Consider the following 16,222-nt stretch of genomic DNA (forward strand, 5'->3'; position numbering starts at 1 on the left):
GTTGTCCAAATTGTTAGCAATTCGAACAGCAAATTGTTAAGGATCCATATCCATGATTCTCATATGCTTTAAGAACAAATATTCAATTTAATAGACTGAGTTAGAAGAATTTCTTCCAACCCAGTTCTAAGGAAAACTTTGTCCAAAATCGTAAAACTGGTAGATCAATCAAACATTGTTACTTTATCATTATATTTACAGATTGCTCATTGACTCTTAGTAATTGTGGAAAAGGACCAACCTCAGCCCTCCAGCAATTTAGTATTCACTGCTTCCTCCAGAGTCCAGCCCTTCCCTCCACCCAGAAAGGTAAAAGCAGCAAAATTGCTTACAGAATGTTTAACAAAATTGTATTTGTAACGGTCATAACTATACATGCTCAATCAGCCAAAACCTCTAAAATGATGGTAATTGGCTCAAAACTGAAGATGCTCACACTACTTTCTTCCCTGCATACATAGTGCCACATTTATAGATTCTTCTGTGCTAATCAAAATTTGGAGATAAAGACATGCGAAAAGAAACTAAAGTTTCTTTCATCGATAGTTTTAGAGTTCAAGCGCAAAGTAGAGGCGGACATTCTAACCAGGAACCAGATTGTGCCACCAAATGATGCTTTTCAAGCATTCTGGATGATGGGCTCGCCATATCCATTCACTTTGCCCTGGAATTAGCAGCAAAGGGAGATATTGAGATTAGAATAAATAGCCTATTGGGGCTAGATATCCCCTCATCGATCTCAAATAAAACAAACAGGAGAGACTTACTCGTCAGTTTAGATCAGCTACATTTATAATCTAGCTTTTACAATCACCAATAATAAATAAAACTTTCTCCCTAAGCTTATCAATACTCTGCAAAAAAGTGAAACAAGTGCAAAAGTTTATTAAACAGCAGACAACATGCAGCAAATGCTATCAATATGATATCAAAGTCACAAAATGCACACCAAGCTAGAGATCTTTGCCCATCTTTGAGCAAAGGCAGCTGCATTTTTTAGGTGAGCACAATGGGAAGGATCAAAATTCAGAAAGTAGATTGAATTCTCTGTAGCTTCTGCTACCCAAAGATGATTCAATTGGTCCTTCGCTCTCTTGATAAGATTACAAAAGCCAACCTGCAATGTGGAAGCTAGAACTGTCATTAACTATAGCGCTTTTTCTTTTGGGGGGCTGGATTGACTTATTTAGTTTTTTTGTGGAAGATTTGTGTTGGAGAAGGGACAAGATATGCATCTTTAGATCAAAAGTGTATCACGCAGGAATCTACCATTTGTATGATTCTTTGATAAATTTCTGAAACAATTAAAAATCACCGAACTAACGTCTAAGACCAACAATTCAAGGCAACGATAAAGAATCCCGGAAGCTTATACCAAGTAAAACATGAAAGCAGTAGTTAGAAGTGACGCAATTAGCATGGTGCAGAAAAGGGCTACAACATGTGTAGTAAACTTACATGTCCTGGGTAAGATATTCTTCCAAAACAAGGTATTATTGTATTAGTCTTTCAATAGATGGTAATCTAGAACTGGAGTCAATTGCGTTCTTATTTAGTTATCATATTGTGGATTGTCTCAGTTATGGAGCAATCAGTCATTTCATTCATTTAGTCATATTTAAGGTGTATAATTTATGAGAGAACAAAGGAAGAAGGCATTTCCTTCCGTTGAATTGAATCAAATCTTCCCATGAGAGCTCCTATTCCTTCATTTCTCAAAGTGATCTCTGATGATTGCATCATTTGATAAAGATAAATGCCACTCTTGGAGGTGACTGAAACGAACAGGATATACTCACAGTGGATCCCACGAGATTAGAGTTGATTGGTGCAAACGAACCATCATTAATATATGGAGTGCAGAAGCTGATGGCAAGTAAAGAATTGGATAATTCTTCTGGCTGTGACTCAGAAATGGAGCCATCTGTCACAAACACCCACTGTTTCTTTTGGTGAGGAGCTGTAAAAACCTCCCCCACATGCACAATGACCGCAGCTACATCAAACTCACTGAATAAACCAAACAACTATTATTGAGTTTATAACTTTTCTCTCTTTACTACTAGAAGGGAAAATGGAGCAAAAGCAAAAACGTCATAGCAGAAAGGATGAGATTTGAAATTCACCTGGAAAGAGGAACTTCACCCAAATTTGACAACAATACTGGTTTGCGAGGATTGTGGAACGGCCTACAGAAGATATCTATGAGCTAGATTCGATTAATATTCTTAATTTTTTGTAATAAGAAAGTTAAATGGAAACTTACTTAAAGTGTTCGGTTGCTTGGGAAGATAAAGGCTGCCATTTGGTAGTGGATCCTCTTGCTTGCAAATATAGGGTATCTGCATCAGAATTAAACGGTACAAGTCCAGAAATAGCATAAGCCTGCCCCTCAACCAGCTCATGTTGCTGTCACAGTAGTAAGTAGATTAATTATAATGCTTATAAAACACACTACATAACATTCATGATAAGCATACAGAGACGGTAATGAGAGAGAGAGAGAGAGAGAGAGAGAAACAAATTCGTCATATTGGCCTGGCAGGCTTGACTACACACATGTATGAATACACGTGGGGGTTGGGGCATTGAGCGTAGAGGAGAGAGAAAAGGGGGTAGGGGAGGAGGGGGAATGTGCGAACTAGATGTAAAGAAGGGTCCAAGGAAAGCAGAACAACACAATTGGATTCACCTGCTTCTCTGTTGGGTTCCAGATTGTTATCAAGCCTTCTTTAGGGATGTCCTTTCCATGACCCATTTTCTTAGTTAATCCAACTATCCTCACCCTCATAAATGGGGTGACTTCTCTCTCACCTAAGCCAGCATCTTTAAAAGCTTTCTCAATTGCTTTGTCCATGTTTGCCTGCCTGTTTGCCTAAGTTCAGACTAGCCATAGTTAATGACCTCATTCTAAATTTGGACTTTCAGTCAAGCAAAGAATCTAAAGCCCACCTCTAGTTTTGCTTGATAAGTGGTAAAAGAAGTTAGTTGCTCCGGACTCATCTCTGCCATTAATACTTCAGGTTCTGCAGCTGTCTCAAGTATCTTTAAAAGTTTTGCTCCTTCACTGTCATTGTCATCATAATTATGTGAACCTTTTATGTCTCTTTGAAACTCGGAAATGATGCCCTCTACAACAGTAGATCGCCTGCAGCCAAACAAAAATCATTAAAAAAAAATTGTAACAAAGCCATGTTGAATGTCTAAGGCCATTGCTGTAGAATTGGAGGTCCTTTTGCATCATTAACAGGAAAACCATCTCACAAACTGGCTGATAGTATCAGTATGCTTTAGTCCTTTTATGATCAGAAAAGGTGTGATAAGATGCATGGTTACTGAACATACATCAATAAGGAAGGCCAAAGAACTACTGAAGTAGATAAATATTTAAAACTTTAAGTAGACCATGAAATCTACTAATGGATTGAGCACACAATCAATGAATATTTTCAAGAAGTAAACAATATAAAATTCGCTTGATATGGAAGAATAGAGGTCACCTTTGATTGTACAATTGCACCATTTTACTCTCCATCCTCTCTGATCTCACAATAGACCCTTCATTACCTAACCTAGATGAAAGCAACAGGAATGACTTTCATCATACAGAACACAGTATCGATTGAAGAAAAACTTCAAAAAAAAAAAAATTCAAACTACCTTTCTTTATAGAGGACAGGGTATATCCGACTGACTCCTACTAAAGTCCGGGGGACTGGACCCCCATTACACTTAATGCACCTAAATGCTAAAGGAGAACAAACACCTTTACCTGTGGAAATATATTCGAGGGCCATGCATTATAAGGCAAGAAGAACAAAAATCTATATATATCTTAATGCCATATAAAACTGGAAAAAATAAAATAAAAAAATAAAAAAAAATTCCTGTATACAACCCAAATAGTGCTTACAGAATCCCAGTCTATCAGCCCAGTGAGCTCTATATGTCCCATTTCCATGCAATAGCAAACTAACTGTCCTTGACACCTGACACCAAAGCAAAAACCTCAGACAAACCTCCGAAGACAGAAAGTCAACTTTTCGAACAATTCAAGTTCAACAAAAAAATAAAACCAGTAAGAACCTCAAGGGATGAAACAGGCCCAACCCAGCCACATAATCCTGCTCCCCAGATCTGCACAGGACAAAATAAACTGTAAGCAAGAGACAATTCTAAAGGAAATGTTCTGCTCAAAGAAGGGCAGGAAAAAAAAAAATCAAAGAAATGAACATATTACCCGAAGTTTCTGTCCCACAAACAGTTTTCCAGCAACAAGGTGCTTCGACAGTGGTACATCCAAAACAGCATCCATTGCATACCTGTAAAACAAGATCTTTCTACAGGCCAAAAAACTTTAAATATAGTGTAAGCATCACAACATGTATCTAGGCATTTACTTACCACCCGTCAGTTAGTTCAACTTTTGTTGTGTTACTACATTCATCCCCAATTACTTCCATGGAAGAAGTCTCATTCTTTAGGTCACAATTTGAACAAATAGCTGAAATGCATAGAACCATCATTGAAGAAGGTGATGCATCCCCTTCCAGAATTCTCTTGATTGCAGAACGATGGCCATGATTGACTTCTCTTTCATATCTACGTAAATGCATACAAATTGTTCTCATGGAAGTCTTATTCACCCAGGACTAAACATACAACTAATGATAATTACATACCTATACTTCAATTCCTCGAGCACGTTGGACACTGTCAAAAATTTTCCAGCAGCTTCAGTGGCATAGCATCTCTCATAGCATGCTAGTTTCCAAACAATCCACTTGTAGTGATTTATGACCCACCTAGATATATATTATGCAAAATGCGAAACAAAAGATCAGATGCAGAATACAAATTATCTAAATTAATAGAAAAGCATAAATAACCACACTGCTGAAGAGCCCTGAACAATAAACAGCACAGAAGTTCCAGTTTTCACAACAACCACATTCAAGGGGCTGCCCAACTCAACCAATCCTATTTAATAATTACATGGGCAGGCCAACTCTATCTCAAGTTGATGATACTCTAGTTAATATTGTAACTAAAGTTTGCATAGATCGTATAGAGTATCTGTAAACCGAGAAGCAATGTAACTTTAAAAATATAATAGAGAATTTACTCTTTTGAAGCATATTGTATGGATGCTCCAGATTGAGCCAATATGTGGAAAAAAGCTTCTGGTCCAATGCAATTTAAGCCAGACTCGTCATGAAACATGTACTTCTCTGCATTGGTTGATTTAATGCATCTGACCTGGTCTGACAAAAGCTCCAACTATATTCATTTGTGTTAGAACTGAATATATTCTAACAATTTGGATGTGTAAAATGGTGTCATTGCCAAAAGCAAAAGAAACTTCAAGAGGGAAAACAACAGTACTGATAGTCTACGTACCGTATTCTGGTGTAATGGAGGTGCTTTAAAATATTCATTGACACACATTCTTGGAATCTGAAACGGGTATCGTGTGGAAATTCTTTTTTTGCAACATGAGTGTTCAGATGGTAAAGTAGATAAACCTGATGGAACATGTAGCTTAATTGAGGAAGCATATAACCAACAAAAACACAAAACTCTTTCAAAAGACATGTATGAAATTTACCATTAGGAACTAGTGGAACATTCTTATTCAACGGGGTGGAGAATTTGGAACTGCGGGGCTTTTTGAACGGAGAAACAGAACTCTTTCCAAGTATTCTCTTTACATTAGCCACTTGTCCATTATTTGTGCAAGCTGTGCCAATGGTATTTGTAATATCAACCAATGGTCTGGCTGGTGACCGTCCAAGTGGACTAATCCTTGAACTGATACCATTAGCCAAAGAATTTTTTGCTGCTGTATTAGGATCACCTTGCCTGTCACTTAAACGCTTCTCTAGAGAAGATGCATTAGTATTTAACCTACAAACATTGTCATAATGAACAGCATCAAATTCTTTGATCAAGTTATTCCCTGAAATAATATGTTCTGACTTGACTGACAACTGCACTTGATTAGAAGATGATCGCAACGGGGTTACAAAACTTTTTGACGTATTTTTGTTGTATGCCATTTCCTCACTAGAAAAGGGAGTGCAAGGATCATTTCCCTCATTTGACAAAATATCATTGAATCTTGTCTCCTTTGAAAATGAAAAAACTGAATCATCTGCATCCTCTTCATTCAAGAAAGTTCCCAATTCCGGGTCACCAAGAAGGCTCCTAGCACGTTTCAGTGCATCACTGGAGACAGAAATAGATCTTCCACCTGCCGTGTGGAACTTGATTGGAGGTGGTTTAAGAGCTGAACTCTGCATTTCAGGTTGCATCAGGTTTGGATTTGCCTGATTCTTCAATCGGCTTCCTGCTGAACCTGACATGGAAGTTAACAAAGGCCTCGGAACTGATGTACCATCCTTAATATCACAATTGTTCACACAGTCTCCCATTTCTGAATTGGATAGACTTTTCCATCCAAATGGTCCATTGGGATTATACGGCTTCACTGAATGTTGAAGACCTTGAAAAATACTATTATCATTATCTTCTTCCAATCCCAACAATGTTTTAGCTCTAACCAGACCGTCTGAAGATATATTGACAATTTTCCCAGAGCCCGTCTGGAAGAGAGAATTTGAGGAACCACATCCATTATCTCTAGCTAGCACTTGGCCTGCACAACATTCTATGAGGTAATAAAAGTTGTCTCCAAAAGACCATGATAAGACTACTTGGTTGTATCAATAAAACAACGCCGTTCTCTTTGATCATAAATAAACTACACTGAAAAAAGAACATACAATCGAGTTTCATATTCACTATTATTTTCGCTTTCAATAAGGGAAAAATTCAACTAATTTCAAGTCTTTAAAATTTTTTATTATTTTTTTTATAATTAAGTCTTTAAATAAACTTTTGGGGATGCAATCAAGTCATGTCTTTCACTTTCTTAAGAACCACACAGCCACAAAATGTTAGCCCCAATAGTTTCGTTCCCCTCACATCCCTCAGCTTTCTTGGTAAACAAACAGACTATAATTCAAGAAAATAGTAACATAACCAACCAACTAATTATCAAATTTCTTATATATTACTATCAAAATTGATACCACCAAGGACCTTATGCTATATCCCAAAATCAGAGAAATTCCCCAAATTCTGAGAGTAGTGCGTACCTGTATCGTCGCCGAGAATAGATAATGCCTTGGCTATCGAAGACTGCTTCACCCCAACCGGTTTTCCCAACCCAGTTCGGAACAACGGAGAAACCCCAACGCCTTCGTCGCGATTCTCCAGAAGCTTCGAACACCCTGTGGCGAACCAAATCAAAATCTAGAGCACAAATTAAGCAACAAAAAACTAGGTTGAGAGAGAGAGAGAGAGAGAGAGAGAGAGAGAGAAATGCCTTGGAGAACAAGATCGGACATGGAAGGTAGACGAGAGCTGCCGTTTGGTGAATCAAAATTTTCGTCGTCGGGCTTGATTTGGAGGTCTCGATCGGAGATTTCCCACTGGACACCGTTGTCGGCGTTGGAGAATATCTCCCACGTAGACATTCTCCGGCGTCGGGTGGTTTTTAGAATTGTAAATAGGAATTTTTGTGAAGGATACAAACAGTGAAAGGTTGCTTTGGCTTTCTTTTGTTTTCAACTAAAGAAACGTTTTTTTTAAAAGAAAAAAAATTATATTTCGAGAAGGCGGGAAAGTTGAAATTGATGGAGGGGAATTTGGATCCATACACCCTGCCCAAACTACGTGATTTAAAGTGATCAATAGAAGTGCAAACTTCGGTGCACATTATGTGGCACAATGGGCCGCAGCTCGATTTTTGTCAAGCAGCATTCCCACCATTCCCTCATCAACTTCTTCCACTACTACTCAGTTTGTCAGTATTGCGCATGGTCCAGATCTGAATAACTCTGTTGTTTAGGAATTATTTTCGTATGTTCTTTCCTTTGCTTGTACTTTTCAGTCGCATCTAAAAAAAAAAAAAAAAAAAAAAAAAAAAAAAAAAAAAAAAGACCGTCTCAAATTCGGACAAATTTGATAAATTTTATATAAATGGTCGTGAGAAACTACTTATTAAAAGTGAATAAGTAATGTGGTTATTAATTGCTAATAACCAATAACCATTAATAACTGCCAACAACAGTTAATTGAATAACCGAAAAATAAAAAATAACCGCAACCGAATAACCGGATATTCTGGTTATGATAGGTTTTAAGAAACAGATTAATAACCTTGTAACCAGTAACAAGTAATCGCTTTATATATATATTACAAATAAAAAAAATGTAAATAATTAAAAGGAAAAAATACAATTTAGCTCTCCAAACTACCAATCATTCTCCGGATAACCCCCTGAACTACTAAGACTTGGACTCTGGCCTCTCAAACTACCAAAACCTTTGAAAAATGGCAATTTTTGGCAAAATATCCCCATAATACCCCTCCCACTTGTCATTTTTCAATTAAAAATTCAAAAAAAAAATCAAATTTAAAAAATAATTATAAATAAATAAATAAACTAAAATTTTATTTCTTTTTTTTATATATTTTTTTTTAAAAAAAAAAATTTGTAGGTGTTTGAGGTGGCGTTATTTCCCAACCACGGCCCGATCTTCCTAACACTTCTTCGGTCACTATCCGTTTCCAACGCCATGATGACCGATTTTATAGCTCGGCTCCGCGAGTTCTGATTCGCAATCATCAGCTCGCTGGTCTCAGCTAAGCTCAAGCTCGCCCTGCTCTAAAAAATATCCTTCATCTAAGAGAAAACTTTGTGATCCTTAAACCCCAGGTAGCTATTAACTAACATTTTGAATTCCAAAAATCACAGAGAAGAAAATGGATACGAACATCGACAAAGAAGCTCAAAACCGTTGATTTATCTGTCAAAAACCAATCGAGATCTTCCACAACGATGATATACTTGCTCGTCGTTTGTAACAAAACAAAAAATTCAAATTGGAATCGTTTATAATCTTTTAAAGATCAATATCATAGACATCGAATGATAGGAAATTAGCTATGTCTGGGTTCGGAGAGGTGGGAACAAGTTCGCTGAGGCTGCAGGCATGCATCGTGCCCAACGACGATACTGGAAAGAAGTAATACGCCCTCTGCTCGATCGCAATATTTTTAAATATATATTTAGTTTTTATTCTTTTTTATTTTTTGAGTTTTTTTATTTTTTTTATTTTATTGTTATTTAATTGAAAAACGACACGTGGTAGGAGTATTATGGGAATATTTCGTCAAAATTTGCATTTTTCAAAGGTTTTGGTAGTTTGAGGGGTCAAAGTTCAAGCCTTGGTAATTCGAAAAAATATCCAAAGAATGATTGGTAATTTTGAGAGCTAAATTGTATTTTTTTCTCTAATTAAAAATATATAACATAATTATAAGTTTATCTTCTTTTATGCTTCTCTTCTAGTAGTAATATTAAAAAGATTATTATATAATTCTTGAATCAAATATTTGAACTCCCGCGTTACAACATGAAGCTCGACAGCTCCGATCTAGAGACACAAATCCAACACAAATATGGGTCTTGAAACTTGAAAGCACGAAGCTGTGCGGTGCTCGTGAGAAACCTTGTCTGCAAGGCAAAATGACAATGTCTTCATCGTCTTGGACTCTTGGTTGGAAACTTCGGCAAAAAAGCCCCAACACAAATTCTCAAGGCTTTAGAAAAATAAAACCCACGTTAATAATTGAATATGACCTTTCGTCCCTCTTCCATTTAATTATTTTCCCTGATTTTGGATTTGTTTGTTAGATTTTTTTTACAATCATTTTATTTAATCTATGGACTTGATTGTGAGCTCATTAAAATGAATGAATAGTAAATGAAATTATGCACGTCCAATAGGCATTTACTATTTAGCATTAAATCTTGAATGGTTAAATATTGAATTAAAAAATAATTAACAAAGTATGAAAACCGGTTTTTAATAACCGAATAACCGACGGCTAATAATAACCGTGTACCCCGGTTGCGATTGCAACTGCGGTCATGAGAAAATAACCGCAACTGCAACTGCAACTGCAACCGATTGTACACCCCCTACCACTTATGAGATTTATTTGATCGGATAAGTGATTGCCTAATTTTTATTTTGTCAGATGGGTCTCAGAAGCGGTCTCTCATAATCACATGTCCGAATTCTCTCAAATTCGAACAAATAATTTGAAAGGATTCTAATCCGCTAGGAAGTGGGGGTAAGGCTTTTTGTCCAAACAAGCGGGTGAGCCTCTTGCTCTGCTTGGTAGATTTCATCGGCAAGAGAAAATTTGTATGAGACTCATTTGTGGTAATTGAGTAGCTCAAAATTTATTTAGATATATCTCATATAAGTTCTTTCATAATTATTGCATAAATTACTAAAAATTGTTTGATATCTCAATCCGTAAAAGAGATATCAAGGATCTCAAGTTCAATTATAAGAATACTAGAGATCCTCAAATATAAAATGGATTTGGATTTATGGGAGGACACATAAGATTGAAATCCTTTGAAATCAGACCGTCCAAATTTTATTGAAATTCAAACAGTCAAAAGAGAATGAGTTGTGGGGCCTATCGGTTGTGGGGAGCCTAGGGTGTGGAGCTTGGATAAGTGGGTTTTGCAACTTTCTCTCTCTCTAACAAGGGAATAACTTTTATTATATTCTGAGATCCAAATGGTCAAACATTGTAATTAGGGTTAACAACAAAACATAAATTAAAAAACAAAAACCACAAACTAAAACAACACTGACTGGCAAAGAGCATTGGGAGTCGCCGGTGACGGCATGTGTATACCATGTGCCTTCACCAGAGGACCCCTAACCGGCTATCAGATGAACCATCAAATCTCCCGGAATCCATCGACCGCAAACTGGAGGAGATGAAGAGTTAACACGCGCCGGTGAGAAAGGAACACTTGCTGGCGCGTGCACACCACATTCTTGTGTACGGACAGTCAGGAAAAACAAGCCTAGTTGCAATAGAGGCGGAGGACGACGACAAACACCTTGGAGGGGGCGCATGACAAGCATAGAATGACGGTGAATCATAGATCTAGCTTCAAAGAACGGCTTGAAAACCGAGCTTGACACCTTACCTAAATAAACCCAACAGTAAATTGAAGCCCACAAACTCCAAATCCTCATAAGGATTAGAGAAAATCACCTTCACCTCTTGGTTTCACAAAGAGCCACCGAGAATGAAGAAAACCAGCAACCCACGACACAGTACCTGCCTGAAACAAAATAATGACAAAAAGCAAAGAATAAAACCGAAAAGCAAAGCAGGGGGTTGAGAAGCAAGTCCTCTCCCCCCACAACCAAGAACTGAAAAGAAACTTGGCGGGTAGTGTTTTCTCTTATAGAGATGCAGAGAGCAGAGAATATAGGTGATGTAATGTTTTGTTTACAACTTTCTTTCTTATACGGCTCAAATTTCAATAAATTTAGATAGCCTGATTTATGAGATTCTCATCCAAAAACCAAAGTGTGAGGGACCATAGGAGACACGATGCGGTCACAAGTACCCAACTCTTTTTGGGGCACTCTGGGCTGATGTGGGCCAAAATGTTATGGGCTGATGTATATGGGAACGGGCCAAAATGTTATGGGCTGATGTGGGCCAAAATGTTATGGGCTGATGTACAGTAAGATTTGATAACAAGAATTAAGATTCTTTATTATTAGGTTGTTCAAAAACATGTTTACGAACAATAAAAAACATGCCACCTATACCACTTACACGTGGAATAAGATTTTTTTTTTTGTTATTAGGTTGTTCAAATAAAATAAAAATTTAAACAGGCTAAAAGAGAGAAATTGTAGAATTCAACTGCTCCCAAGCCCCGACAGAGTTCATCATTTTAAAGATTCTCAAAACAGGTGAGTCTAACCACCCTTTCTCTTCTGCTGCTGCCCAAATTCATGTAAAATTCGATTACATGGATGATGGAACCCATAAGGACGGCTTGAGTAGAGAGGTCCATTGAAACCAATGGGCAGCCGGTGCACCATATAATCATGCCCTTGCAAAATGATAGGGCGTCTGATTCTGTTTTGGCATTGGGTGCATTCGTCATATCGCAACAAGATCAATACATTGTCTTCATGCTGGCTGCGGGTCCACCATAGCTATGATGATCGCATTTGCACAAGAAACGGGATACGCCATGTCCCCGATTTTAGGACCCATGATTTTTTTTTTATATATTTTGGTGAATAAAATTCTTGTCGCCTAATACTAAAAACATTCGCATGAAGACTATAAAGGCAATAGTTAAAAGAGTAATGATTATATATATATATATATATATATATATATATATATATATATATATATATATATATTTTCCCTGGGCAAATACAATAAAAAAAACAAAGCAAACCAAAATACAGAAAAAGAAAAAGAAAAAGAAAAAAAAAAAAAAAGAGACTAGGGGTTTTATGTCACTAAATGAGAATTAAAATAACAGAGAGAAAAGACAAAATATAAAAGTATTCACTTCAATCGGTAGAGGCAATTCATGTAATAAAATTGTGCGTAAGCCAAACAGAACAGTGATAAATCTATTTTTTAAAAGAATCAAATAAAAATAAAATTCAAGAGCAGATAAGTTTAAGAACATCTTCAACAACTTTTTTATAGCCTATTTTTGTTTATACATATAAAAGAAATATATAAAAAAAAAATTACAAAAAATCACCCGCAAAAATACAACATCTTAAAGTTGCCTATGTATAAAAATATTATTGAGATCCTCTGCTGGTGTAAGATTTAATGGTTATAATTAATTGATTGATATATGTTGGAAACTTGCCCAATGACAAGTCATTTTCATTGTACCCTAAGATAGTTTACAACAAACAGTACTTCATAATAAGCAATAATCATTATTGTCATGTTGCATTCATGTAACTTGGACGTACATATGCATGCATCATTCGCACATGAAAGAGGTCAATTCTAGATCGATTTAACCCACAAGTTATTTTATTTTATTTTTTATTTTTTTGATAAGAACCCACGAGTTATTAATTTGTAGACCAAATAATAGGGTTTTAAAAATAGGGTTTTCTTTTTTAAGAATAATAATAAGTAGGCACAATTTTTTTATTTATTTTTTTATTTATTTATTTTTTATAAGTTAAGAGTGAAAAAAGAGATCAATAAAGGGGGATAGGATTCTTTGCACAATCTAGCCAAATGGATAACCAAAGCGGGGAAGAGACTTGAATGCTTTCTTGAGTAGGAATGAGAGACAACTTATTTTATCGTATTTTGGGTATAGAAATTTGTATTTATGTAAACTTTTCTAATTTTTCAAGACGAAAGGATTACAAGATTGGAGCAGAGAACTTCCTATCTCTAGAATTGCTGATTCGACAATGTCAATTGCTATCAATTGGTTTTAACAGCTCCATCAAACTAAGTTTTAATGATTTTTTGAATTTTTGCAGCCAATTGAGTCTCAATTAAGTTTTAAATTCATCCTCCTTTCAATGCCCTGTGGATGTAAGTTTGTTCTTTTTCTTTCTCTAATTCAAAGTTGAATATTCAAGACTATTATTTTTTTTTTTGAAAGACGGTTAAAATATTAATTAAAATAATTAAATTCATCATTTTTCTTAATGAAGTTAAAGTTTCTACAGTTTTTTGAGATTATGTGCCATATATAATATTTCGGTATTTCCACCGTTTTGCCTTAAAAAAAAAAAGAAAAAGAAAAAGAAAAAGAAAGAGAAAGAGAAGGTTACGAGTTAAATGAAATCCATATGAACGGTTTGGGCGGTGTAGTCGAGGAGTAATGCTACACATTATCCCCTTGTCCTCTTTTTGTCCTCCCAAAATTGATGTGACTCTTAAAATTACCATTAAATTTTTGATATATCACTCTTAGATTTTGGTCCAATGGTAATTTTAAAAGTCACATTAATTTTAAAAGAACAAAGAAACGATGTGTAGCATTACTCGTAGTCGAGACAACATGTAACCATCATTCCTTCGTAAATGAAAGGACGTCTGATCCGGTTTTGTCGTGCCGCGGACCCACCGTAGCATGATGGTCACATTTACACAGGAACGTGATATATACCAGATCTCTGCTTTGACTTTTTGACATTTTGCCATTTTTGGTCACCTGATTTGTTCGGTCATTTAAGTATGTATTTTTTTAATAATATTAACAGAAGACATAGAGGTAATTTAAATTTTTTTAAAAAAAAATATTATATTTCTCTCATGCTAAAACACACGTGACAAATTCTTTCACTTAATTTTGAGGAAAAATCTATCCCCTTTTTTATAGCATTGATATATTGTGTTTTGTGAACAAAATGTTCCTTTGCAATTGGTTGTTTGAATTAGCAACCCCAAAGAGAGGGGAGAATGATGAAATGGAGAGGGTCTAGTTATTGTATTTAGGACGGATAAAATGGTCTAAAAAATAAAATGACCATTTTATTTCTCATAAATGTACTATTTGGCTCCTCTTTATTTCATTTACAATAATGTACGACTCACATACGGGTGAAAATGTGAATACGGATCCATAAAATGCGGTTATTACTTTTAGGTATCCGTATTATGCGATTACTATCCATATGAGGTAATATGCATTTTGGATTATTATCTAAATCTATATACAATATTAAATAATGCGGTTATTACTATATGTAAGCTTAAATAAATTAAGATTTTACTTGTTACACAGTTCACGATTATCAACTATAAAAGGTCATTGTCTCATAGAGTAATCGAAACAATAAATGTAATGAGGTATGACTTTGATATGATAGTAAAAAAAATCTAATATAACCTAAAGGTCCTAAACTTAACTAAATTCAAAACGACCTCATTTTAATAAATTTAATTAAATATATATAAAATATATAAATGGAATATAGATGCGGTTATTAACTGCATGTGCATATCTTAAAATCGCATCCGCATCTACACGTGCGGATAATGAATAGCGGATGCGGACGGTTATTATTCACTCTCATTTTCACCCCTAGATCTTCCTACGTACTCAAGGTAAGTGAGCTCTACAGCGAATTAGGATTCACAACAAATTTTTATAATTTGAACAACAATTATAAAAGAGCTCGTACGAGATATATCTGCAATTTATTTAGACACCTAAATCTCAAATGAAAAGCCTCTTACGTACTTTATGGGTATCCATCGCTCTGCAACTCCTTTACGTGAGACTGTCTAAATTGCACACAATCGCAAAAGATCTCGACCACTATTTTGGTGGCGGGGTGTGAGCAGCTGAGACAAAACTGTACCCACGAGTGGATCTTGTGGGGGGCCCTGATGTTTATTGGCAAACATCGGGCCCCCCATTGGCGCCGATTTCCTCACAAAGACTGGACCCAACCCTCCCTGGTTGATTAGGGCTCATTCGGCCACATACTCGCCGTTCAATCTTTGTGGTTAACAATTATGCACCCTAATCTTATTTTATATTTGTATTAGTTAGCTTTTCAAGTTGGTCCAATTGAAAACAAGAAGGTGAAACATTTCTTTCATCCAACGTGCCACTGGAAAAATGAGACATGTGCAATATATTTATATATTCTTGTATGGGATCCTACATACAGAATATAATACATAATAAGATTAAAAAAGATACCACTTAAACATGTAGGGAGATAAAGTAACACCCTTGGCTCAAAGAATTTGGATCCTCTCCATTTCTCTTCATTTAATTATAAGGTAGGGAGATAATTGTCTTTTTATATTTCATAAAAATGTAAAAAGACAACTATATCCTTTATTCTCCATTTGAAATGGAAAGGATCCTGTTCCTGGCCCAAGAGGGCCAGAGTTGTTAACGTTAAAGCCTCCTGGCGTAAAGTTACTTGTTAGAGCATCTTTAATAATAGTAGTTAAAGTAGCTATTAAAAAAGAGAGTTTTAGCTACTGCTTTTTCCATGCTCTGTCCAATAAATTCTCTATTCTACTATTTATTTTCTTTATATATTATTTTGTGTGGAAAAAAGTGAAATAAATAGGAAAAGAGAGTGTGAGAAGAAGGAAATGAAGATAGATAAAATAATAAAAAATTATTTGTAGTGTGAATAGTAAATAAGCTCTTCTGCCTATTTACTATTCATCTACACTAGAATGAAAAATTCTATTCTGCCTATTCTGATGGAGGTGAAAAATGGCTCACTATTATAAGCAATTTGCCTATTAAACGCTCATGTTTACAACTCACAT

The 16,222-nt window shown here is 35.7% G+C and overlaps 1 protein-coding gene across 3 annotated transcripts; it reads right to left on the reverse strand.

Annotated features, from left to right (window-relative positions):
• Positions 1-223: 223 nt before the first annotated feature.
• On the reverse strand, positions 224-7,586 carry LOC133872230 (protein BREAST CANCER SUSCEPTIBILITY 2 homolog B-like). Of its 3 annotated transcripts, none has more exons than XM_062309679.1 (20): positions 7,391-7,586; positions 7,161-7,295; positions 5,609-6,658; positions 5,401-5,525; positions 5,126-5,259; positions 4,683-4,805; positions 4,405-4,602; positions 4,241-4,322; positions 4,087-4,137; positions 3,914-3,989; positions 3,661-3,772; positions 3,501-3,572; positions 2,953-3,148; positions 2,693-2,875; positions 2,267-2,409; positions 2,127-2,189; positions 1,800-2,010; positions 950-1,117; positions 768-854; positions 224-664 (listed from the first exon to the last, which is right to left on the reverse strand). In XM_062309679.1, the coding sequence occupies exons 1-19, from the start codon at positions 7,539-7,541 to the stop codon at positions 798-800; spliced, it is 3,330 nt and encodes a 1,109-aa protein (XP_062165663.1). In that variant the 5' UTR covers positions 7,542-7,586; the 3' UTR covers positions 224-664; positions 768-797. The 3 variants fall into 3 exon arrangements, with proteins under 3 accessions (XP_062165663.1, XP_062165662.1, XP_062165664.1); XM_062309678.1 differs by having other exon boundaries at positions 5,126-5,280; XM_062309680.1 differs by lacking the exons at positions 224-664; positions 768-854; positions 950-1,117 and having other exon boundaries at positions 1,850-2,010; positions 2,267-2,342; positions 5,126-5,280.
• Between the last annotated feature and the right edge of the window lie 8,636 nt (positions 7,587-16,222).

The sequence above is a fragment of the Alnus glutinosa genome, chromosome 7, assembly GCF_958979055.1.
Source record: "Alnus glutinosa chromosome 7, dhAlnGlut1.1, whole genome shotgun sequence".
NCBI classification, from domain to species: domain Eukaryota; kingdom Viridiplantae; phylum Streptophyta; class Magnoliopsida; order Fagales; family Betulaceae; genus Alnus; species Alnus glutinosa.